Consider the following 25,542-nt stretch of genomic DNA (forward strand, 5'->3'; position numbering starts at 1 on the left):
ATTTTTTGAAGGTCCTAGTGACCTCACTTGCACTCCTACAGAAGCTTGCCCACACTTGTAGCATTAGCGTACTTCAATATTTCACTGCTGAGTCATTCAAAGGGCACAGTGTTGGGCTGAAGAAAAAAGCTTCAGCAGATCAAATTTAACAGATGAGGAGGACATGCCCTCCAGATAATCATTTTTTTCAAATGCAGAAAAGCACAGGAGTAGAATGGGGAGGAGAGAGGCAAGACTGATCAGCATTTTTCTCCCACTGGACACTGTAAACAGCTTTGAAGCTTGATATCTAACAGATGGTATTACAACAATTATTGTTTCTTAAGAGTAAACTTATTTTTCAGGCAATTCAAATTGTGCATAAGAAAAACATCTGGGGGACATTACAATGCTAGGTACATTTCTGAGGAACACTTTGTGATATATTGCCAGCGCTCACAGAGTTGAATCTTCTAATTCTGCAGTACTATAGCTAGCTACTAGAAGAGCAAGGGATGGAATCAGAGAGGCTCCTTTCTTTTTCACAGGGTAGTTGGAACAGCAAGAAGACCCTTGTTTAACTGTCTAAGACTACAATTATTTTTGTAAGGCATTAATAGTTTCACTGTGTACAGTATCCTCTCATTAAACAAGCAGTGTTATAAAAGTGGCCAACAAAATATACATCTAACTGGTCCAGGCAGCCAATGTAAAGAGGTCCAGACTGGAGTAATATATGGCTTCCTGTTCATTATTTATGATGGATCAAACATTTAGGCTTCTTCAGAAGTGGTTAAATGCAGTAGATTAGAAAATCAACAGAGTCATCTCAGAACAAACAAATATTAGCACACAGGTAGGACCAGAGATGGTGTTCTGTCCCCGTTCTTACCCAGGTAGGGTCTATATGTAATCTACATTTGAATGTAGCTACAGTCCCCTCCAAAAATATTGGAACAGCAAGGCCAATTCCTTTGTTTATTTCCTGATATTTACACCTACAGTTGTGTTCAAATAAGAAGTGAATATAGTGGAGATATTTTTTAATAACTTTTAGTTCAATACTTCAAATGTAGTGCAAACATTACACATTCAATTCCAAATCAAAGCATTAGCAAATTTGAGCAAGTCTGCATTATTCTTTTACAGGAAGCAAAGAAAGGAATATTTTATAGTGTCTTCTGGCACCTAGAAATGGGTATTTCAGCACAGGATGAACTACATTCCACAGTTCCTGTGAATTTTTAGGTTTTGCTTATATTCAAACTGATTCATAATTCCATGGCTGCCAATAGAACTGGTTCCCTTGTATTTATTGATGATGTGACTGCTGACAAAAGCAGCAGGATGAATTCTGAAGTGTTTCGGGCAATATTATCTGCTCATATTCAGCCAAATGCTTCAGAACTCATTGGACAGTGCTTCACAGTGCAGATGGACAATGACCTGAAGCATACTGCGAAAGCAACCAAAGAGTTTTTTAAGGCAAAGAAGTGGAATTTTATGCAATGGCCAAGTCAATCACCTGACCTGAATCCAATTGAACATGCATTTCACTTGCTGAAGACAAAACTGAAGGGAAAATGCCCCAAGAACAAGCAGGAACTGAAGACAGTTGCAGTAGAGGCCTGGCAGAGCATCACCAGGGATGAAACCCAGCGTCTGGTGATGTCTATGCGTTCCAGACTTCAGGCTGTAATTGACTGCAAAGGATTTGCAACCAAGTATTAAAAAGTGAAAGTTTGATATATGATTGTTAGTTTGTCCCATTACTTTTGGTCCCTTAAAAAGTGGGAGGCACATATACAAACTGTTGTAATTCCTACACTGTTCACCTGATTTGGATGTAAATACCCTCAAATTAAAGCTGAAAGTCTGCAGTTAAAGCACATCTTGTTTGTTTCATTTCAGATGAGAATTGTGTCAATGTCCCAATATTTATGGACCTGACTATATGTGTTAAACTACTTAAAACATATCACCTTTAGTATCAGACCACCCAATTTTTTTAATGAACTGCCTTTTCGCAATTTCACAGCGGCGTTTTTAAACTCCAAAATTGTCTTAGGGTAGTGATTAAGGTACATGACTGGGACCCACAAGGTTGGTGGTTTGAATCCCGGTGTAGCCACAATAATGAGCAAGGCCCTTAATCCTGCATTGCCCCAGGGGAGGATTGTCTCCTGCTTAGTCTAATAAACTGTACGTCACTCTGGATAAGAGTGTCTGCCAAATTCCATAAATGTAATAGGAAAGAAAAGATTATAGCTAATTGAGAGTTTATAAACGACCATTTCAGCATGTCACACAGTAGCCAGTAACGTTAACAATTCACCAAATGATTAGAGAGCTTACGGCAATTAGCTATCCGGATGTAATTTTACTGTACTTCACAAAACCATTCAGTTACTGTATATCAGATGCCATTTCACAGTCTTAAAATGCAAATAGCTTTGGCATGGCAAAGTCGTTATAAATAAAACCCAATTTAACCCATATCGCACTGCTGACTTTTGGTCTCTCCTTGGCATATTAGAATGGTGATTAGGCTCGACCGGCACTACCTGCCAAGCGCTGAACGATACACAATACAAAAATAATCACGACCTAGCATCCAATCAGAATCAGGTATTCACCAAAACCGTGGTATAAGTTTTCATAATGAATTTTACTGTTTATTCCACTCATATGTATTGTTGAAGTGGGGGTACTTAATGATAGGAACCTGTAAAGGGCATAGGTTATACGTAAGGGGTTTAACATTGATTGCTTTGTATTTTAGAAGACAAATTGTTAAGCCCTCTTTGTAAACTTATGATATTTGTGACTGGAAGTGTGTGGTACTGGTTTTATGGTCATCTTCAGGACTTCCTCTAGTGGGTTGAGGAGATAACAGGGCCGGCCTTAACGTAGATGTAAGAGTGGCACTTTAAAAAAAAATTGTTTTCCTTTTTTGTCTTTGGTTTGCTGGAGGGGGAAGTACATTTAGTGTTGTCTGTCCTTGTAGGTAAGCTGTAACTGTAGTGGTATTAACCTGGTTATACCCAGTGTAGCTGTAGGTTTGCATTGCCCATTGTTGGGTTACAGTGATGCCAATTCTAAGCTGCTACTTTAATTGTTACACCTAGTTGCTGTGCCTCTTTTAGGCATTGCTCCAATTGTGGATCATTAAATTATCCCTTATTGTCAAGTGGTAATTCTGCCTGGGCTGTATGTGGCTATTCACACTAGTGTGTTTCCCCTAGTTACCTTAGCCCCGATGTATGACTAGGTGCACTTTTGCTGCTGAAACCTTGTGGGCCCTACAGTGTGCCCCCTGCTCTCTCCTGCCCTGGAGCCTTAACACTGAGTTGTGTCTCTTAGCTAATTAATACTCATAAGAGTAGTGGATGGTTTGTCCCCCTTTATTGGCTAACCCTGCTTACCGGCGATTGTTGGAGCGTTGGGTTTTGTTTCACTGGCCCTAGCCCTCTGGGCTCATGCCTCTGCCTCCTCTGGTCTGGTAGTGAATTTCCATATTTGATATACTGCCATACATGCCTCGTGTTCTCCTCCCCCTTAGTCTAGATCATTTATTAATGATGTATTATTTTCATAAAATAAAGCCATTTATATTTTTATATGTCTGCCTCTGTCTAGTTCATTCGATTGAACAGCCAAGTTGCGTGGGGAACAGTGGCCTGGGGGGTTGGTCCGTTTCATCCTCCTTGTGGTCACACATGTATTATGATTTCCAAAGAGTAATGTTACATGATATGATTCCAATTTCATGCTTGGCTAGAGCAAAACACTAGCAGAGGGGTACTAGAGGGGTCATTCCATGAAAAATCAACCAGAGGTGTGGGAGTTCATTATTCCAATTTTGTTCAATTTTGTTAAATAAGCAGCACTTTTTGGTCATTTTCTGGCCGGACCCAAATTTGCCATTGTTGGTATAATTTTTGAATAAATTATTTATTTGACTTAATTTTCCTTGTGGCTGTTCTTAACCAAAATAAATCTTTGACGTTATATAGCAAGTGGTGCTGTTGTAGTAAGGCATCAAATATTGAAGAAAAAAAAATGGTAAGCAGCACGATTTAGCATTTAGGAATTTCTGAGCAGCATTATGAAAGTCATAATCTGAAACTAGAGTTCATAATCTAAAACTAGACAGAAGTGTCAGACCACATGTTTTCACATGTTATATGGTATACTGTGTGGTCTCATCTCTGAAGACTGTACGATAGCAAAATAACTGACTTTTGGGTACCACCAGAATGACAAATCCAATGAGGCTAATGTTTGGGATGTTCTTTATTGAATACATAAAGAACATGAATCATACAATTCATTATATGAATTGAAATCCTCCCATCAGGAGAAGTTTTATCTCATTTAATAATCAGAAATATGACATTAATATTATATATTGCTTTTATATACAATGGAGAGGTAGATAATTCTGGCCACCTTTGTTTCAATGTTGAATTTAAGCATCAGGTCTTTCATTAAATGGTATTAGGCATTTATCTCCCACTTTGCTCTGCTTTTCTGCATTGCAAATTTGGAGAACACGCACATTCTTATGGGATAATGCTGACTGAAAATGCTGACACAGTAAAAGAGTAAATAGTAAGATGCAGATGGCACAGTAAATGCCGATAGCACAGTTGAAAACATGTATAAAGAGCAGCCAATGCTGAAACTTTAGGAAGTGCTTTGCAAGTGACCGGAAAAAGTGATGAAACTCAATCCATGGTAATGATGAAAGCAGTAAACATGGTCAAAAGAGAGAAGTAATTTATTTTAGTTAAAACATGGATAGTGATATCCTCCACACCCCATGTATTGTACAAACGATTATACAATCATCTGTCACAATATAGGTTTATTATAGGATAAATAATAATTTCATTCAGGTGGATTTACTGGGGCAGGATGATGGATGAACAGGCAAAAGACAAACTACAGAATATGTTAAAATCTACCAACAATATCATGTTTGGGTTTCATTTATGGATGTCTTTGTTCTAAACATACGGTATGATCGCAGCACCATAGCTGTGGTTCTCTGAGACAGCAAGGTCTGTCTTGTCTTCACTCCTGTTCTCTTAGTCAGGACAGCAAAATCATATCCTGAATAAATGCCAGACATTCCGCACAGGGCTTTCTATGAGCTAGCAGGTGGTATAAATTGGCTTTCTGGGGCAACAATGCTCATAGACCTTCCACCTCTTCACCCATCCTTGTGTGAAAGCTTGTTTCATTTCTGCCAGTAATGTAGACGAGCATGGGTTGATCCATGAATCCAATTAAGGATTATCTACCACTCACATACTGTTAACATTCCGGCATCAATACATTTTATTCAACCAGGCCTGTTCAAGTAGATTTCAATGATGCATTAAAGCTTCACTGAGATAAACCTGAAAAGGAAGATTTATTTAATTTGCATTTATAAACGTTTCCACATGTCTGGCAAACAAGCCTCTCTGCCCTGAGTATAAACTGTCTACTCTTTCAGCAATCATACTGATTGCAACTGTGTTAGCTATTATTGTCTTTGTGAATGAAAGTGGAGGTCTTTGTGAATGAAGGAAGATTTATTCCAATAATTAATGCAGTAGTACATTAAAAATGAATACTATTACGACCAAAGGCGTTTTCGTTTATAAGCTCATGAAGTTATTTGAATTATTATATTGCTTAAAAAACTAATGGAGCTTGCTGAATAACTGTTAACTGTGTATCGACTGCTGCTGGGGTTAAGTCTGTCCCATGGATATGAGTGACTAAAAAACAATTGTGCTAATAACATACATTATCATGATTATTAATCGAATAGCAGATATAATATGTAAAAATGTGGGAACAAAAGGCTTTGTGTGTCAGTGGTGGTAAAATTGGTGGGTCGGAAAACTTCCCCTAAACTGATTGTCTCAACATGTTTTCTGTCATTTTTCTTGAGTATGAATACAGAGATTAATTCACAAAATACACTATATCATCTAAAAAATACTATTGTTAATCAAGGAAAATGAATGAAAATAGATTTGGTTTAAAGGAATTCTGCGCCCCACCAATTTTCAGATCACCAACCACTGCTGGTGTGTGTGTGTCAGAATCATGAATATAATTTCATTTCAGTACAGCTTTTTTCCTCACTCCTGATGCTGTTGGTGATTGTTGATAGCAAGACCCCATGAAATAGGGACTTCAGGTTCTTAAGTTATTCTAATGGCTTCTTGCAGTATGCCATTACCTATTTCACATACTTGCTAGGTTAAAATACAGAAAGCATACTCAAAGGAAAACTTCCCCCTGCATGCCATGAATGGTGGAAGTCACTTAAGAATTCCACAAGGGATCTCCTCCAGCCTGCCTGACTGCTTTCAGTTTCTTTTGACATTTGAAAATAGAGAATAGCCAAAAAAGTAAGCATGACAAGAATCATTATCTTCATAAATCACAAAGCGCCATACTCTGTGCAGTGGACAAGTAACAAAAGGCTGGTGTGTGATAACTTTTGCAAAGAAGGAAAATATGAAGCCACACAACCATTTCTAATGCACAACAAAGCCCTACGAAAGAGACAGGTTTCCTCTCAGTCAGTTCCCTTTTTTCAACTCCTTGCTCTATACAGCCAAGATATGTGACACACTTCCTCTGTATGAACTTTGTATTTCATTTCTGGTCTTCACAGCAGAAAAAAAAGGGGGGGCTCTGATTTTATTTGAAAGATAAACATTAGACATATGGCTGTCCGTCCATCCATTATCTAACCTGCTAACTATATTCCTGGTCAGTGTCATGAGGGTGCTCAAGCCTATCCCAGCATGCATTGGGTGAGATGCAGGAATACACCCGAGACAGGTCACCAATCCATTGCAGCAGGGCACTCATACTATTCACTCACACATAATTATTTCCATACTGTATCAGTGGAGTAAACATTCTGCCAATGTATTGTTGTAAATGGATCATGTTCAGTAGTTTAAAACAGACACTGGAATGTCTCTATATCCCTATGTGCTCCATGCGTGAAAAACATCTACACACAACCCCCCCCAATATTTTAGAATTATGCTTAATTCCCATCAGGTCTTTGCTGACTGATACATTTACAAGACATTTGCCCTCATACAAGAACCACTCACATGAACAGATTTGTTCTTAAATTTGCCACATTCTCCAATTTTCTCATAGGTATGAACAGAATTTATGAGTGGTCCCAATCTCTCGTATGAATCATGTACACCTTGCCTGTCGTACCTAATGGATGGCATTACAATTTTGCAGTTTGAAAACACTACACTATTGACTCCATGCATAAATTCTCTATAGAAATAAACTTCACAAGTCATATGTTGAAGTTATCCTGTTTGACAGTGGTATTTCACAGTTTTACTGTATTCAAATTATAATGTAATTCCGAATTTATCAATATATTGATATTACTTTAAATTGGCTATTGAGGATATTGTATAATCCTACAATATCAATTAAGTACAATAATATAATAATGGGACAGAATATTTATTTGTCTTAGCCTTTGTCGATATTAAAAGCATTAGTCAGCAACCACTTCAGTCACTGTTTTCGTGACGAGATGGACACTGAATTCAATATCGATATAATATCTGCAAATAACTGAGGCGTTAACTGAGAGTTAATTTTGGATGTCCTGGCACGTCAGACCCTTGGAAGAGAGCATGTTTCTATAGACTGTGCTGATATATTTGCAGAGACTGATGACTGGTTGTTGTCAGATCTAGATTACCACGGGCAGCGCTTACAAATTTGTGACTCACTTGTTGGAGCTGCGACTTACGAAACAAACATGCAGAGGAAACCCTACTTCACTACATCTCCAAGTACTTACTCCAACGGGATCCCTGACCACTGGAACATTTCAAAGGGTTTTTCCCCAGTCCTCCATCAGTGGTGCGCTCCCCTCAGTCATTAAAGCTCTCATCAGACTCTCACCCAGGTACATCATTCCCATACACTGCCATTGAACAAATTTAGAGTGACTTTCATGCCCTCGCTTGATTACCCAACATCATTATCATTACATTACATTATTGGCATTTGGCAGACGCTCTTATCCAGAGCGACGTACAACAAAGTGCATACCCATAACCAGGGATAAGTTTGCTGAAAGACCCTAGAGGGAAGTACAATTTCAACTGCAATAGACTGCAGCCTACACATATACGAATAAAAGCGCCTTCCCCTTCCACAATCGCATGCACTATCACTTCATTAACGTCCAAATTACATCAGCCTCATACGCCCTTTTTGGCCCGTTGATTATGCAAATTCACAATTCTGTCTGTTGAGCAGGAAAACAAATGAGAACAAACGGGTTAGGTGGGTAGGGATTATAGGGATTAAGTGGAAGTGTTTTAGGCCTGGTCCTGCTCCTGAACCTCAGCTATCCGAAGCTCAACTTCATGACCACGACAGCAATTGAATACAAGCAAGTATGTTTATTGAGAAAAACCACAAAAACCTAGCATTAGCAAAAACTTGGCCTAATTAGCCAACCAGCTAGTTTGCTAGCCAAGTGCTATCGAAGAAAAAATAAAACATCCCTCTCTGTACCATTAATGACAACAAAGAGTTTCACCTTTGAAGCAAATCAGTTACCTTGCATATGATATGGGTTTTAAAACTCAGATTAATATCAATTACATGCTTGAAGGCTGCTAAAGAAGTGAGTGATACTGTCATCCCGGTCGGTGCCAGAAATGTTTACTGGAAGAGGCTGGGTTGTAGGCTGGGAAGCTGGTAACATGGTGCAGTGCAGAAACTGGATGAAGCTGTTGGAGAGAAGGCTGTATAGTGAGAAACCGGCATCCGGATGCCAGCAATATAATGAGAGGGACCTGCTGAGGAGAACAGTGGCCATGCTAGCCATCAGTCTAAATTAACTACATTGTCTCATCTTCATCATCGTCATTTATCAGCAATAGAAAAGCCAAGAAACTGTCAATTCAAAAGAATAACATATACATAAATGGTTAAGCATACCAGCACACATAGGGATATAGAGACGTTCCAGTGTTCATTTTAAACTACTGAACATGATCCATTTACAATACATTGGCAGGATGTTTACTCCACTGATACAGTATGGAAATAACTATTTATGTGTGAGTGAATGGTATGAGTGCCCTGCTGCAATGGATTGGTGACCTGTCTCGGGTGTATTCCTGTAAGGGCAATAATAACAAAAAAAAACATGGAATGGCTTCAAACTTGCCAGGAAGAGGATGCAAGTGCACGTTTTTCCCACGGATGGGAAGGAAGATGGTGAGGGACACCATAAAGAACCCAAATTTCAGTTGGCTTACAACGCTCCAGAAATATTTGCTCACAATCGCCTTGAAATTGCCAAAATAGTCTGCCTGTGGTAATAAAAAATAAAAATAAAAACCTAAAGCTAAAGCTAAGGTTAGCCAAAAACCATGCATTTGCAATAATACACATCTTTGAGGTACTGACAGCAGTTCCACTATACCAGTATAGCATATAATGACTGGTAAAAATCATACACTGAGAATAATTATACACCATACCGGCACAGTTCTTAAGTCATTTGCATACCAATGGGATGCCCACTCCATCCTAAAAACTATCCTGTCGAAAATGTAGCAGTTTTCAATGTTTTCAATGAGCAATTTTTTGCTTGTGGTAACTGTTACACAGTTGATAAAACACACACCTCTAGGATCATTTGAAAATTGCAAGATTTAAGATCAGGTTTCTTTTTTAGTTTTGAGAAAACTATGTGCAACAATAATGGGGGATATGAGCAAACCATAAATCTTGGTTTGTGTTCATATCTGCTAAGCAACATGAAATAAATTGAAGTCCGAACCAACAAGTGTCAATGCTAACACTTTCATGTGTTGAGACCACAGACTGCAGAATCACCACTGTCTAAATATACACAGCTTTCTGGATCTAAATAAGGAATTGCTCAAAAGCTATGCAAATCTTTGCAAGCTTTGCCCCAAGCCTTTCAGAAATAATCAAGCTCATAACATACCATCTAAATTGTCAGAGAGGCTGACAGACATTCTCCTTCAGGAAATGCCTCAGGCCATTGTTTTTCCTTTCTTCTCCTTCCTTAGAAGTTCCAAACATTTGAAAGTGACTTCAACGTTAATAAGAGCATGACCATTTTCACTTTCAAGTCATGAATTTATGCAACCATCTCTACTGCACATTTTTTATCAAGAGCACTAACAATGCTTAAGTTACTTGAATCATCTTCATTATTTTGTTCTGTACTGTTCAAAGGGCTGCATGTTCACTGTGTACATGACGTCCCTGTCAAATATAGCTTGCTTCAATCATATTTGTTCCCCAGCACAAATATATATATTTTTTATAATTGTATACTTTTATGCGACCCATAATATGCCAATCTCTCCCTCTGTCTTATATTTACAGTATTTGTAAAGACACAAGGCATTAAGTTTTAGTTGCATCATTACACCCTCGTGCAGTTTGATACTGCCATCATCGGCAATATCCGGTCGGCTTACTATTGCAGAGTCACTCACATATTGCTTTAAAAAGTTATATACAGCAAGTCATACGAGAGATATGCAAGTCAAACCAGGTGCCATTCCTTCGTCAATGTAGGAAATATGGTATAAAGGGGCCACAAGGACTACATAGTGAGCTAATATAGGGGTAGAGGACCTAATCAATTCATCATTTTTGATAGGGTATACAAGAGGGATATTTAGGGGCGGGGTGTCATGAGGAAGGACAAAGGTACAGTCTGAAAAGATCTGTTTTCAGTCTGTATTGAAATATGGAGAGGGATTATGCTGTTCTGACAGTGGTAGGTAGGTCATTCCACCACTGAGAAACCAGAACAGAGAACAGGCATGAACGTGCAGCGCAACCACCTGGTGCTTGTAATGAGGAGACCATAAGGTGACCAGAGCTAGCAGACTGGAGTGGTCTTGCTGGGGTGTAGGGAGCAATTAAAGTCTGGATGTACATTGGGGCAGTCCCCTTAGCAGCCTGGAATGCGTGCAACAATAGGCAGCCAGTAAGTGAGCCAGAAATGAGTGCAAAAACCTTTAAATGGACAGTGTATGCATTGCAAAAACCAACATGTTGCTGTTTCTATCAAATCCGTCAGCTAGACCTTTACCTTCATCTTGAGTAAGGATCCTTTTCAGCCATCATTCACTTTTTCCTCAAACCCAAAGAGCACCACATGGATTCAATACAAGTACTGTTTATTTTTATTCACAAGGACTTTCTGCTTGACTATACGTGACCACAGAGTGCCAGTAAAATGATAATTCGGTATCAATATAATTTTCTAGAGAACTACTGTATGTACAATAGCAAGTTTGAATTTTGAATTTTGAATTTAAAAGGCAGGCAGCGCACGTCTGAAAAGGAGAAACTGTGGTGCAAATACTTTACTGCAAGATGGCAGATGTTTTCAATTCAATAAAGCACTGCTTTCTGCTGGTGTTGTTTTTACTTCTGAAGTTTAGTGCAGAATGACAGGGACATCCATGGCTACTGTAAAACCAGTAAAACTTTCAAACTCTGAAACATGAAAATGCCAGATAATGGTACATCCTTTGTGGATCTTGAGGGATTGAAAATAAGACTGACAGAGATCGGATTGCCACAGACTCCAGACAAATATTTTAAAGATCTCACAGAGAGAAGCTTTTTACACATAATTTAGATTCCTTGGAATTGTCCCTATACTCCTTTAAAAAATGCAGAAATGCACCGTGACACATGCAGAATGATGTAACTGAAAAAATATCCTTCACCCTCACTGTTTTCAGCCTCCCAACTCACTAATAATTCAAGCAACTGTCTTTCTGTCCCTTTTCAAATCAGTGATCACAGAGTGTACCATTCTAAACTCCACCATCAGATGACAAGGGTTCTTTAAGGACACAGAAATAGGAGAATAGGAGACAAGGAAAGAAATGTGCTTTGCAGTGCTGCACTGCAAAAGCACCAGTGGCAGTGTATTCAGACAGCCCCATCTGGGGCAGCACAATGCAGAGGCACGAATGCGGCTACGCGAGCAGCCTCAGCTCTCACACCTGAAGCTACGGATTGGGCTAGATTTTGAAGTCACCTTGGTTGACACACATTTCTTCAGGGATCGGAATAATTGAGGTTAATAAAACAACCTCGCACACTGCTGGAGAGCGCCATTCTCATATGAACCCTTACCGTCCAGCTGGAGAGCTCAGCTTGGCAAGCACCTGAGAAGCTGCCATCAGCATATAGATACATTAATATCTATGTGGAAGTTTCAAGCATTTAAATGTGTTATTCCTGGGATCAGCATGGCTCCAACATAATTTAAAACAGTGTGATGAAAAAATGGAAACCTTTCTTTCGGCACTGACAACAATGAATAAAAAAAGTGGTATTTTAAACGCTGTATAAGCATTTACTTCCTTCTGCCTTTTTGTTTTAGTTGTCTTCCATTTTCACGCAAACAGCTCACAGAGTATAGGATATAAAAATGCAGTATATGTACACAAACAATCTGTCGGAACTGCCTGCATGGTGATGGAGGGAAGAAAAAGTCAGACTCGAATCACAGAATTAAAAAATCTGAAGGTCATGTACAGGCCGTTTGGTACCGACCAGTTCAGATCAAAAGGTTCTCAGCCGGCGAGACAGTATTGTGATGTTTCCAGATTACATTCTGTTCAGTGTTGGGGTTTGCACCATGTATGGCCAGCACATGACGGAGCAGCATAATTGTCCCGTCAAATATAGCTTTGCACGTCAAATATAGCATTACTTAAGCCTACTTGTAGCATTCTAACATTTTATCGAAATAACATGCAATAGCTCATCTCATCTACTGTAACAGTTTGATCTGAATCAAATGTAAGAGTTATATTTCCTGGCAGACCTACACACTGATTGTACAGGCAGGAAAAAGGAAGCCCTATAACACATGCTCAGCTGTTAGCTATACAGAGATCATGTGACTATAAACTGTATGACTCCAAACACACAAAGCAAGTGTTCAGAGCATGAAGTACTGACTGTCCACTAACCCATTCATTCTTTATAAGGGTAATATGGATTATTTCCCACATAGCACAGTGCTTTCTAAATCCTGTAATATTTCATTCACAGATCACAACCACTCATCAATCCTAGGATTCTTTTGAAAAAAAAAAAACTACCCTTTGACCCAAATACACATTAAAACGTTTAGTGTACTGTACTGTAGTGTATGGTACTGCTATAACAGTAGTGACTCTGTGCATATATGTCCTACAAAAGACATCAAATAATGACAAACTGACTTACATTTAGAACACTGCAACCTACTCAGTGACATGAACACAACATGTCATGAATTACATTTCAGCTAAACAGCAAGTAGAGTACATAGCTAAGTTACCTCAAACAATGATAGTCAGTTATGGCGCCATGAATTGCCAATTATGTAGCTAGCCTATTCAATAGACCTAATATTGTCATTGAAATTATGACGAACAAAATGTTAAAACTAATGATAAACCAAGCTTATTTTATGCTTAAATGTGGTGTTTCATATGTAGCTAGATCTGGGCTAATTCAAACATTGAAACAGATTATGTGATGACATGACAAAATGTTTAATAGTATACTGAAAAAGAAAAATCCAGATTAAAAAACAGTAAAAACAGAAGTATCGGCTTACGGTTTAATAAAGGGTTCAAAATTAACCGGCTGGCTTCTTAAGGGAACGGTCACAGTCACACACACTGAGTGCCATGGTTACCTTGAATAACCCCCGAAACAACCGAGACTTTAGTTTAAGCAAGCATACAGAGGCACATATCAGGTGTGGTAGCATCTATTTCGTAGATGCTGCTGAAATGTAGAAAACCTACGACAGGATCTTCTGACTTTATTAACCCAGGATAATAGTCAGAGTGTGCAGCGTAGCAAAAATGTCATGCAGTTTTGAAAAGACGATTAAAGTCTTAACAGAGCTCGCTATGGGTAAAAAAAAAAAAGGGAAAAAAAGAAAAAGATTTCGTTGATGGGTTTTAACTAGCCGTCAGTGAAACACCAAAGCATTATGATACTTAGCTGTTCTATAAATTGGTAGTGTATGACGAAAACAGGACACGAGTAGGTTACGGATAAACTTGTTAACGTTGTAGCCTATGTTATAAATGTGATGCCTTTCTTAATTAAGAACAGTGTAGAAAACGTTATAGACTAGCTCGTAGAGTCGTGCAAGGTAGCCTACAATGACAGAAAAGCCAGACTGGTTAAATTCGCTCTAATGGAACAACTTGAACTTGAGATCACAGCACAACCGATTTACAAGTTACCGTTCATTTCCAAATAAATGGGCCTGCACTGTGAAGTCCATCCACTACAGTCACACATAGACTATGCAACACGTGCAAGATAAGTGTTTTTTACCACAATGAAAGCGAAGAATGTGTTATACAGTGGAGTGACCCATAGCCTTGTCATTTACATGGTACAGTAACCAATGCGGTTTGATAGCTCGCTGCAATAACTTAAACATTTTCTTTCATTTTAGAATTCCACCCAGCGCCCACCCTACATACAGACGAAAATATTCCGAGTATTTTTTATATCGAGACACATTAGCTGCTCAGCTAAAGCGTGCATCATGATAATAATCCATAAAGAGAAAACGCAGCAACTCAAATACATATTTAAACTAATAGATCACATACAAACAGTCTAAAAGTAAAACGATATTTCAAAGAATTCCATAATATGGGCTACTGTTCTTGATTCGGACTAAAAGTGTAGAGTAGCTATATTAGAGCAGTGAAAATGTCAGCAGTCTTACCCAGAAACTGGTTCCACAAAAGTGCTCCATTCCGCTTCGCATCGGTGCTTCACCTCTCCCTCGCACTACGAGTTAGTATCTCGTTCTTCTTTCGCCCTTCAGCATACAAAGAACACACATACAGTACGTACAGAGCCAGTGATGTAGTAGAAATTGTCTGGAAAAGCAGAGTTCTACTCCGCTTCCACTCCGCCTCCGTGTCTCTGTCGTGTTACGTTACAGATTTATCTCCCCTTGTTGCAGAGTAGATCGTTGTAGATATTTGGAGGTTGTCATGGCCATGAGTCCGCCCATTGCCTGGCGCTCCATTTGGCCCGCCCTGTGCGGAAGTAAATTGCCGGCAAACACCATTAGCTTGAGAACAGAATTGTTATAAAATAGGCTGCTCAACGAAAGTAAACGCGTGTTGTCATCGAGATTCTGGCGGCCCTGTCAGTCGAAAGTGTGCTTGTTCTATTCATTTTTAGATAACTGTAATGTAATATGTAATGCAATGTAATTTAATGATTTGTCCGCCTGTCGGCTAGAATTCAAACGAAATAACCAGTTGTTATAGCTCAAATAGCGTGCATTCGCAGTGAATTGTGTGGTTGCAACTTAATATTTAAAACATACGGACACTGTAAAAACCTGGAATTTTAGCATCGCCTACTACAGTCTCTGGAGTTTACAGAGGATGGTATAAAATCAATTGAGCTGCAATTCAAAAAGTCTTTGCTAATCAGAGTAGTCCAAAGAGAAGGGGTACAGTCTTTCAAGCTTTCAAGTACCATTGCTCAAATAAAAAAAGCTGTTTACAACAGTGCAGATGGGCTACAGTAGCAGGAGGCCACACCTTGATCCACTCCTGTCAGCTAAGAACAGGAAGATGAGGCTAATGGCTGCATGATTACCAAAACTGGACGAAAGGAGATGAAGATGGGAGAAACCTCTCCTGGTTTGACAAATTGTTCCTGTGACATGCATATGCGGTCAGAATTTGGCAGAAACAGCATCCATGGATGTTTTCTCTGCAGAGATGTTTTAGGCCCCTTAACACTAATTAACACTAACATCTTTTGAATGCCCCAGCATGCCTAGCACTGTTGTTGTCTATGTGCACCCTGGCCTTTACTGTCAGAATACCCTTTTACAAAGGGATAATTCCAGCAGGATGGGCTAATGTGCCATGTCTCAAAGCACGCATCACAAGTTGGTCCCATGAACATGGCACTCTAATGGGCTGCACATTCACAGATCTCACCTTTACGATAAGGTGGAAAGGGAGGTTTGTTGCATGAATGTGTGGTTGAAAAATCTGCAAGAAGTGCATCATGTCCTGATAAATCAGGTCCATTTTCATAAATTCCAGACATAGGCTATTTACAGTTTTAATTACATGTATCAACTTTGCAGGACTGAGTTTTGTTATCATGAGAATCCCTATAGATGACAGTATAGTCTTGTACGATTTGGATGCCAATTAGGAATCCTTTTCCAAACATCGTAACTGAAAATTATTCTCAGGTGGGAGCAGTCAATGATGGTTTTTTTTTTTTTTTTTTTTTTTACTTTTACAAATTAAATTTTTGTTTGTGATCATGGTTAATAAACAAAATAGACAAGGAATACATATTTATAATCACAGCTGTTTCACATATAGTGGTGATTTGTGGGAGGGTACTGCAATGTCTGTGAAACATTGGTTTTTAAACATTTAATTCTAACAGTAATTCTAAATTTTGTCAATTTTGCAGCACCAAACTCGATGAGAAATGTATGTGTTTTCATAATTCAAATATAAATGAAGACTGACCGCCTTATTGTGGCAGCTGAAATTCCTCAAAGTGCTATTTGTGAGCACAGAAGTGGGGATGTTTTTGACAGATGTCCTATCCTTCAGAGCAGATGTGCACTTTGCCAGAGATGGCCTCCACATCAGCAGGAGGATCCACAATTAAAGATGGCCCAATTCTGTACACTGACATTTCTGGAATTAATCATTTACATAGTAAATTCAACTTAATTTCTGCTGCTCTACATTGTTTCAAGTCATTTCGGCAATACAATTACAGCATTTTATTTCCCAGATAATTGTGGCTTGAAAACCATTATTTATATAAAAATAACTCACCACCATGATTAGCCTTATATATGCCATAGACTGTAATGGCACTTATGTATAGATTGTATAGATATTGTTACTTGTATAGATATTGTTGTTTTTTTTGTATTAGTTATTGTATTGTTGTACTCAGGGTATTCTAGCTGCCAACTCTGGTATGCTAGTTTGGAAGTTGATTGTATTCTTCAAGGGTTCTGATTATCTGTATGTTTACACTAGGACTCGGAACTGTACTGTCCTCTCAGGTCCTCGTCGCACTTGTACTTGTGTTTGATCTGCACTTCGTTCTACGTCGCTCTGGATAAGAGCGTCTGCTAAATGCCATGTAATGTAATGTAATGTAATGCCACGCAACAGCATTTTGTGCCACATGTGGTTTTATATTATATTTGTGGATATCATGCCAAGATATACAAATAAGATTGCATATTGATGCTAACTGTATATGCATTTATTATAAAAGTTGTGTGCACTTACATTACAAGTTGTGTGCATTATTGGCTGAATACATTGAATAGAAAAGACCAATGTTGAAATGCAGTCTATGTTGTTGAATCCAACTTGGCAATATAAACTTTGGCTTACAGAATGTGTATGGCAGAATTTCACACTCATTCCTGATGACCAACTGTGCATGTACGTTTGTTGCTGCCAATTGCTTTTAAACAACAATGCAAATAAACAACAATGAGCATTTTAAGCTTGAATGTTGAATGGGTTATGAGTGGCTCAGAACTCATATTCTAAGTTTATGAGTTCTTGATGATTTATTGGCAGAACAAAATGGAATTAAATCCAACCTAGAAGGACCCATGTACCAAATCTCAAGACTAGGCCAAATGGGCTGACCATTCAAATATATATATTGGTTGGTATAGCGCCACTATGTGTCCAAATTGGGACATATTTGTTTGACTTACAATTTTAAGCAATTGCTACTAGCCTGCAATGGTCTATGTGAGTCTATGGTACAATTTACATATTATAGCAGTTATTAAATTACAATAATTATTTTTTTCTTTTTTTCTTTTTTACAATATTACAGCAGGGTTCCAGCTGCTTGGTGGCTTGGACCTTAAACAATTGACCAGAAAATACAACCAATGCAAATCACTTTCCATCATCGTAAAAATACAATGATATCCAACAAAATACATAGAAAGTGAATACTGTTAAATCAATGTGATACAGTAAATCATTCACAATGACACAGTCACCACCTAGTTTATTAATGAATGAGCCAGGCTTAATTGAAAGAACAGTTGCATGTGAAAGGAATTGTTGGATGACCATGCTCAGACACCTGTGGAGGAATGAAAAGTCTGTTGAAACAACTTTTGGCCACCAGATGGGGTGCCTTACATGTGAATAATGCCTTCCCAGGTCATTGCTGTTGCAATTGTGGTCTATTATAAAAGTTGTCTTCCACTATAATGCAGCCTACACACGCACATACACACATTCACATAGGAAATCCTGTTTCCCACCCCTTCCTTCTCTATGTTTCACCCCTCTTGTGCGTTGTTTTTTTAATGTTTTGGAACTACTTTAATACAATTAATGAAACTTTTACCACTTTTAACATCAACAGACAAGTGAAACTATAAACTTTAACAGCAAAAACCTTTTTGTTTCCAGCTTTTAAAATAAACAAAGATTAGATAGGTAGATAGATAGATAGATAGATAGATAGATAGATACTTTATTCATCCCGAGGGAAATTTTAGGGTATTGACAATTAAGGTACCTTTTAACTTTTGTAACTCTTGTTGAATAAAACTGAAATAACTCATTATTAGATACTTTTGAGAAGACAAAAAACTCATTATTAACAATTATATTGTTAAATATAAATAACTGCCAGTTCTTGTTAACAAAATTGTGTATGGCCTTTTTCCGGGGTAGTAGACTCTCTTGTATGTGAGGAATCTGCATGGGTTTTGTGTGATGCTCTTGGAAGGAAATGACATCCATTGAGCTATGAGGATGATTAATTTTCCCTGTCCATCTCAAAAATTCAGCTGTTCAGATTCTCGCCCCTGGCCTGGAATGACAGTATATAGTTCACATTGTAAATATTGCATGTAACATCCATCCATCCATTATCTGAACCCGCTTATCCTGATCAGGGTCGCAGGGGGCTGGAGCCTATCCCAGCATACATTGGGCGAAAGGCAGGAATACACCCTGGACAGGTCGCCAGTCTATCGCAGGGCACACACACCATTCACTCACACACTCATACCTACGGGCAATTTAGACTCTCCAATCAGCCTAACGTGCATGTCTTTGGACTGTGGGAGGAAACCGGAGTACCCAGAGGAAACCCACGCAGACACGGGGAGAACATGCAAACTCCGCACAGAGAGGCCCCGGCCGACGGGGATTCGAACCCAGGACCTCCTTGCTGTGAGGCGGCAGTGCTACCCACTGCACCATCCGTGCCGCCCTGCATGTAACATATAATTTAAAATATATATTATGAATACTTTCACATCCCACATTATAAAAACTCACCAGCTTTTTTCCTCATATGAAATACAGTACATGGGCAATGGAGGCTAAAGCTGAATGTTTGAGGGCTGGCCAAGCAACCAATCCATTATTGGGATTCCTCAATCTAATAAATCTTTAGCTAGGGCTGATATTTTGTTCGAAATTTGCAGAGATATGCCACTCGGGTTTGTGCTTAGTTTGGGAAATACTGTAATTTCAATTTAGTAATAAATGTCAAATGTAGAACACAACATAATAAATAAAAGAAAGTTTTATACAAAAATACAAAATAAATACAATTAGTACTTTAATTTGCGGTCGTTGGCCAGAGGTTTTTTTCCTTTAAGTGCAGCCTACATGAAACATTGTATAAAAACTGACAGATCTAATAACCTTACACCGAATCTACAGTAGCCTATAACCTCTACAACACAGAAAATCAAAAACTGCAAAACTGCAGAACTTTAATTTTGAAATGAACATTGCAAGAACCTGTGAAAGTTTCTCGGGTGATCAAGATAATATTATTCAACATAGCATGCTAACTTATGTCGGCGTAAATATAGTAGGCTACTAAACGTGGCTATGTTCCATTCCTCCTTTCCCTTCTACAAGTAGAAGCGCTCAAACCCTGCAGTAGGCAATGACGTAAGGGCGAAAAGCAGCACAACTTTTTGAACAGTTCTCACAGGCAAGAGAGCGAGGGAGAACTACTGTAACGGGTCCGGGCATTGGGATGCGGTGGCGAGTGTCGTTGACATTTGTAGGCCGATTGTACAACGGATTTTAGATTGACTTTGGAATTTTTGAGAACCTGAATGGATCATTTGTAAAGAACCTGATATTAGAATTTTGTTACTTAGGCAATGTGCAGAAAAATGTGGCACGTTGACATACGTGGTAGCTAGCTGTAACTGGCTAGCTCAGTAAACCTAGCTGATTTTAAGAGTTGCAGAGGGACACGTTGCAGGAATATAGCCCTTAAGGAGAAAGACAGTAACGTTTGACTGTTTTTCGAAACGGTGTTCGCCACTGGTTTGAAGACTATTTGAAACTGGGTGCACCGTGCCACGATTTCTGTCATGGTTTGGTGGTTTTAAACTGATGTGCTTGAGGCTCCAGTGTCAATCTCTCATTACTCCGATGGATGCCTGTTTTACTTTAAAGTAATTTACAGTCGGGTAATCTGCTTGAAATTCAAGATAAAGGTCTACAGTTTTCTCTATTTAGGCTACCTTGCTTACACTGGAAATAAATCTACAACTTTGGTAGGCTAACTTACTGGGCGCCAATCCATGGGTAACGCGGTGAGGACTCCACATTGAGTGAGCTGTATTGCCCAGATAGTTAAGGAAATATTGTTATTGTTGTGTTTCTGTATTATTTAGTAAACGCTTCGGATAGCTTTGAAATGCGAAAAGAGAATTGTCGCTCCGAATTGTGGACACACTAATTGCTTAACAAAGAGGAAAAATACTGGAAAGAAAGTGAATAATAAAAATGATTTCAGAGGAACGAAGCTCGCATTTATCCAAGCAAGCTCTGACATTTCCAGTGGGCTTACTGATCAGTTCGCCAAAAAGAAGGCTCGCAAAGCTAGGAAGAAAGCCAAGCAATGGGTCTCTGGAGTAAGTATTTTGTTAATACACCTGTTCTTCACGAATGTGTACTCTAAAAAAATGTTTCAACAGGAACCCTGTGATTCCATAGAAGAACCCTATCTAGTTATAGGGCAAAATGGTTCTTTTTAATGGGAGTTGTCATACTTCATGCCTACTGTATGTCAGAGGATTCCAAAAATAATTAAAATGGGTTCCCCAATGGAATCAAACCAAGGAACCATTACAAAACCCTTTTTATAAGTGTGTGTACGCTGCTGTAGTTAAATAGGTAGCTATAGCTAGCTACTGACTGAAATGAAAAGTTTTTGAAGAGCGTGCGACTCCGAAACTACAAAACATTGAAGCTGCATGCTTGCCTGGCTGTGTCATATTGGATACTTCATTTTAAATATACTAATAGTAATTTAACATTCCAGTTCATTGTACATTAGGTTTTATTTACTTGTTTATTTATTTGTTATTTGTTATCCCATAATTGGTTACAGGGCTGGCATTGGATCTTTATCATACCTAGGATGATCCGTGATTTACTAATATGAACATATCTTAGATAAAACACATGAGATAAAATAGGCACTAATTGCTGCCCCTGGTTTAGGCTAAAATGTCTATACACCAAAAGGTTCTGATTTAGCTGGACATAAAAAACTGCTTTGCTGAGTTGCACTGAGCAGGAGGGGAGTCCTGCCCTCAGGACATACTTGATGCTTTTGAGGGGCAGTGTGCCTCTTGCCTACAAAACTAGGATAAACTGTGATTCTGTCAGAATCAGGCTGTCATGGCTTAAGTCAAGTGCTATATTCTAAGCCTTGTGGGCCTGTCTATGTCTTGATAACAGAGTAGATTAGAGTTGTTTGTCTTTATGCCATTTTTTGCCCAGTCATTCATAGTATTTAATTGAACTGACTTTAATGACATGAGCCTTGCTTCTCTCATCACCTTAAAATGTATAAAACATAATAAATTGTGAAGTGTTTAACGAAAAGACATCACTATTGGGTGGTTCTACAAGCACAGGCCCACCTGCTTTCCATAAGAGTTCAACAAAGACCCTTTGAAAAAAAGGTTGCTTGCTGGATCTTTAATCCTGCTGGATTTTGTGGCTGTGTGGATTAGCGTCACCCGTGGTTTTCCCAACAGATTATTCACCTCAGCTGGGAGAGCAGTCTTCTCAGCTTTGTATATGAGCATGATTGAGAAAGTCTTGTGTTCATGACAATGAATGTGCCTCGATAAGTGTGTCCACACATTGTGTAGGGTGACCGTGAATGCTCTGGCACAGTCTATCATCTAATCAGTGCTATCCAAAAATGCACAGACATTTGGCTGAAGATGCACCAAAGGCACAGATTACCCCATGAAAGTAGCCTGGAGAATAATCAGTTGCATTTATGTGTGTAGGAGGGCAGTGTTAATCTCATACATTTTCTGGGTTTAGTGTCTGATTATTCAATTTGTTGTATTATTGCCTGAAATGATCAATTTATTGTATTATTGCCTGAAATTATCTATTTATTGTATGCTAGCTATGCAATGGGTTTCCACCAGACTAGTCATTTGGTAGTGGGCTTTGCTTTCCATAAATCATGGCTTACTGCAGAACATTAATCAGCTGGTAATTTTTAATAATTCAAAGCCTGATTGGTCATGCATGCAGCAGTGGGAAAGGGGTAATTCATAAGCAAGGGAGAGCTAACATTTTGAAATGTGGAGCATTCAGCTACAGCATACACACCTGATAAAAAGAATATGCAGCTTAAATAGGAATGTTCATTTTAAAAGTTCAGAACAAGTTTTTCATTTCCTATCTGCGGAATATTACATTTTAATATCTAAATCTGATTCATATGTGGTGTGGCTTTCCGCAGTGGAAGATATGTTGTATATAGTGGATTTGCTGGAGCACATTTCCAAAGTTAATGCACTCTGAAAAATCAGTAATTTCTGTTTCCTTTAGGGATCCAAAGTGAGTCACAAAACCCACTGCAGCTGTTTGCAGATATGACCTTCCTCCTGCATGTACCCCAGTGTTCTGTGTCATGCCTCTTTTATTGCTGTTCATCTTCTCCAGACTGCTTCTCTAGTCTGCGCTGATTAAGGTGAATGAGCTGTCTTATCTGTGAGCCAGTTTTTCATTACATCTAACTGACACATGTCGGTGTCTTCCCACACCCAGACAGTTTAGCCTCAGTCCTACTTTCTGCTGAACTACTGATGGTGAGAAAATGGCAGAATACTGTATTCACCTGTGTTCAACTGTCACTGGCAGCAAACGTCAGTAGATCATTTTCAAATAGCCTGTTTTTCTAAATTGTCTCAAATCATTTTAAGTACGTCAGGCTCAGTTTACTGAAGACATTTGTGGACTTGTTGGGTCATCTGACTCTGAAGAAGTCCTTTGTTCCACTAAACTGAGCACATTATTAAAATACTCAATGACAGTCTTTTCTTTGTTTTTTTTAGAATAGAAGAGTACACTGCCAGGTACCCGAGAGAGTGTGCCTCTATATCTAATCTCTTAGAAATTTGGACTCAATGTTCAAAGGGTTCATATTAAGAAGAAGAAAAAATGTATTAGGAATTTCAGTGGTTGTGGGATAGCCTTGAAATGTAAATCATCATGGACTCCAGGTGGAATATCTGAAAGTGGCATTATGGCCCTGTCTCTCTTAAGAGGCTGTTCGGCCATTTTAGGATATCTGTACGAATGTGTGGTTACTGCCCTACTCATTTTTTAGTTGAGCTGAGAATGTTTTACTCCCCTTCTGCAGGTCCAGCTCCTCCACTACCACCACCAGATCATCAGAGAGTGTGGGTGTCAGGCAGCCTGCGAAGAACAAAATCCGTCGTCACAACAACCGCCTTTCCACCGTCTTTAACCGAAGCCCCCTTCTACGTGAGAGCACGCAGGGCCAGGGCCCCATGTCTGATGCCGGGGACATGTCCGCTGCAGATGACCCCTCTGAGCTGTCCAATCAAATATCTGCCCCAGGGATCCTAAAGATTTTTGGCAATGACATCTGCCATGGGGCCAACTACAAGAGTGTTCTTGCCACCACACGCTCTAGCGCCAAGGAGCTAGTCAAAGAGGCTTTGGAGAGGTGAGGAAGGACTGGTGTGTGCTTGTGGGCACCTGTGTGTTAAGGTGTCTGTGCTGGTCAGGTGTAATGTAGAAGGCCATTTTATGAGGTTTAACATCTTTTTCCATTTCTACATATTCGATAGCATTTTGAATATATTATGCCTCGGGGCCATTCCTTGTGAACTAATTCTCTTCTCTTTTACTGTGTGTTGATGGAAACATTCTTGAAAACTTGAGCTTTATACTCCATTTTGTTTTCCCGGTAGAGCCATTTAAAGTTTACTGGGTGTGGCGTTGTGTCACAAAACGTGATTTTTGGAGGTCCGTAACCTTGTAAAGAAAGGCCCTAAATCTTTGTAAATGTAGGGATGTATGTAGGGATAATTTTGTACGTAGTATTAACAGCATTTACAAGTAATTTGATACTAATAAAGTTTTCTGGGAGTTTTCTCATAGAATAGTCGCAAGGCCTGAATTTCTGCTGGTATTTTGGTGTCAATGTAAGCCATTTCTAGTCTGTAAAACCCACCCATACCTTATTTTATATTCTATATCTTTGATTGGGAGTGTTCTGATTTCCAAATTAGTTATACTGGATGCAAACTGTAAAATTCTGTAAGATTAATTATTATTTTAACAGTGACATAATTTTCACTGTCAGATTAATGTAAATAAACCTGTTTTATGTCAGTAGGCAATCTTGCTAGTCTGGATTCACTATTACGTGGCCTATTCCTTGTCATATCATTTTTGTTTGGTGGAAATTATCCTGTCAAATGTGTAATAATCCCCCATCCTGCTGAATAGGTACTGTCTCGACAAGGCTGAAGCTGGTGCTTATGTGCTGTGCGATGTGATTGGTCGCGTCGGGGAGGACCACCAGTGGACAATGGAATGTTTCCGAGTTGTGGGCGACAATGAGAAGCCTCTCATTCTGCAGTCACTATGGAAACCCAAGGAAGGTTTTGCCCGGCGATTTGAGATTCAGAAGCGAGCGAGCGTGGAAGAGAAGAGTGCGGAGGAGCAGGACACTGTCACTGCAGGTATTACAGCCAGTGTGCCATAGAGCCATTTCAACATGACCCCCATGGTGTAAAATAGATATAATTGTTATAAGTTTCTCTTGCTCAATTTTACAGAGACAGTAGTAACCCATCCATTAAGGCAGCAACATTACTGCAGTCCGTCTAAGGGGTGTGCAGTAATCAGAATATTGACATAGCTATTAATGGAGGAAAAAAATAACACTTTCAGAGAGAAAAGCATTAAAATTGGGCTCTTCTGGTCGGTCTATGCTTAAATTTGGGCCCACAGCAGCCCCCCTCTGTGGCCCAGCAGCTCTTCTGAGTGAGGCTTTCTCACTGGACGCTCGGAGCCTGACATGCCAGCCGCTGGCTTGTTTTTCTTTCCATCC

At 39.1% G+C, this 25,542-nt stretch overlaps 2 protein-coding genes across 6 annotated transcripts in view; one reads left to right on the plus strand and one right to left on the minus strand.

The window, feature by feature from the left end:
- Positions 1-15,068, minus strand: part of abcc3 (ATP-binding cassette, sub-family C (CFTR/MRP), member 3) — a 57,217-nt gene extending 42,149 nt beyond the window's left edge. For all 4 annotated transcript variants that reach the window (XM_061233130.1, XM_061233131.1, XM_061233134.1 and 1 more), the window contains exon 1: positions 14,825-15,068. In XM_061233130.1, coding sequence (XP_061089114.1) covers positions 14,825-14,866 — 42 coding nt within the window. In that variant the 5' untranslated portion in view covers positions 14,867-15,068. The remainder of the gene's footprint in view (positions 1-14,824) is intronic.
- Positions 15,069-20,119: 5,051 nt separating this feature from the next.
- radil2b (Ras association and DIL domains 2b) overlaps positions 20,120-25,542 on the plus strand; it is a 35,320-nt gene continuing 29,897 nt past the window's right edge. Inside the window, exons 1-4 of one of the 2 annotated variants that reach the window (XM_061232629.1) lie at positions 20,929-21,052; positions 23,004-23,145; positions 23,818-24,147; positions 24,936-25,171. In XM_061232629.1, coding sequence (XP_061088613.1) covers positions 23,969-24,147; positions 24,936-25,171 — 415 coding nt within the window. In that variant the 5' untranslated portion in view covers positions 20,929-21,052; positions 23,004-23,145; positions 23,818-23,968. Of the gene's footprint in view, positions 21,053-23,003; positions 23,146-23,817; positions 24,148-24,935; positions 25,172-25,542 lie in introns of both variants that reach the window. The other variant, XM_061232628.1, reaches the window with a different exon arrangement.

This window comes from Conger conger, chromosome 2 (genome assembly GCF_963514075.1).
Source record: "Conger conger chromosome 2, fConCon1.1, whole genome shotgun sequence".
Lineage (NCBI taxonomy): Eukaryota > Metazoa > Chordata > Actinopteri > Anguilliformes > Congridae > Conger > Conger conger.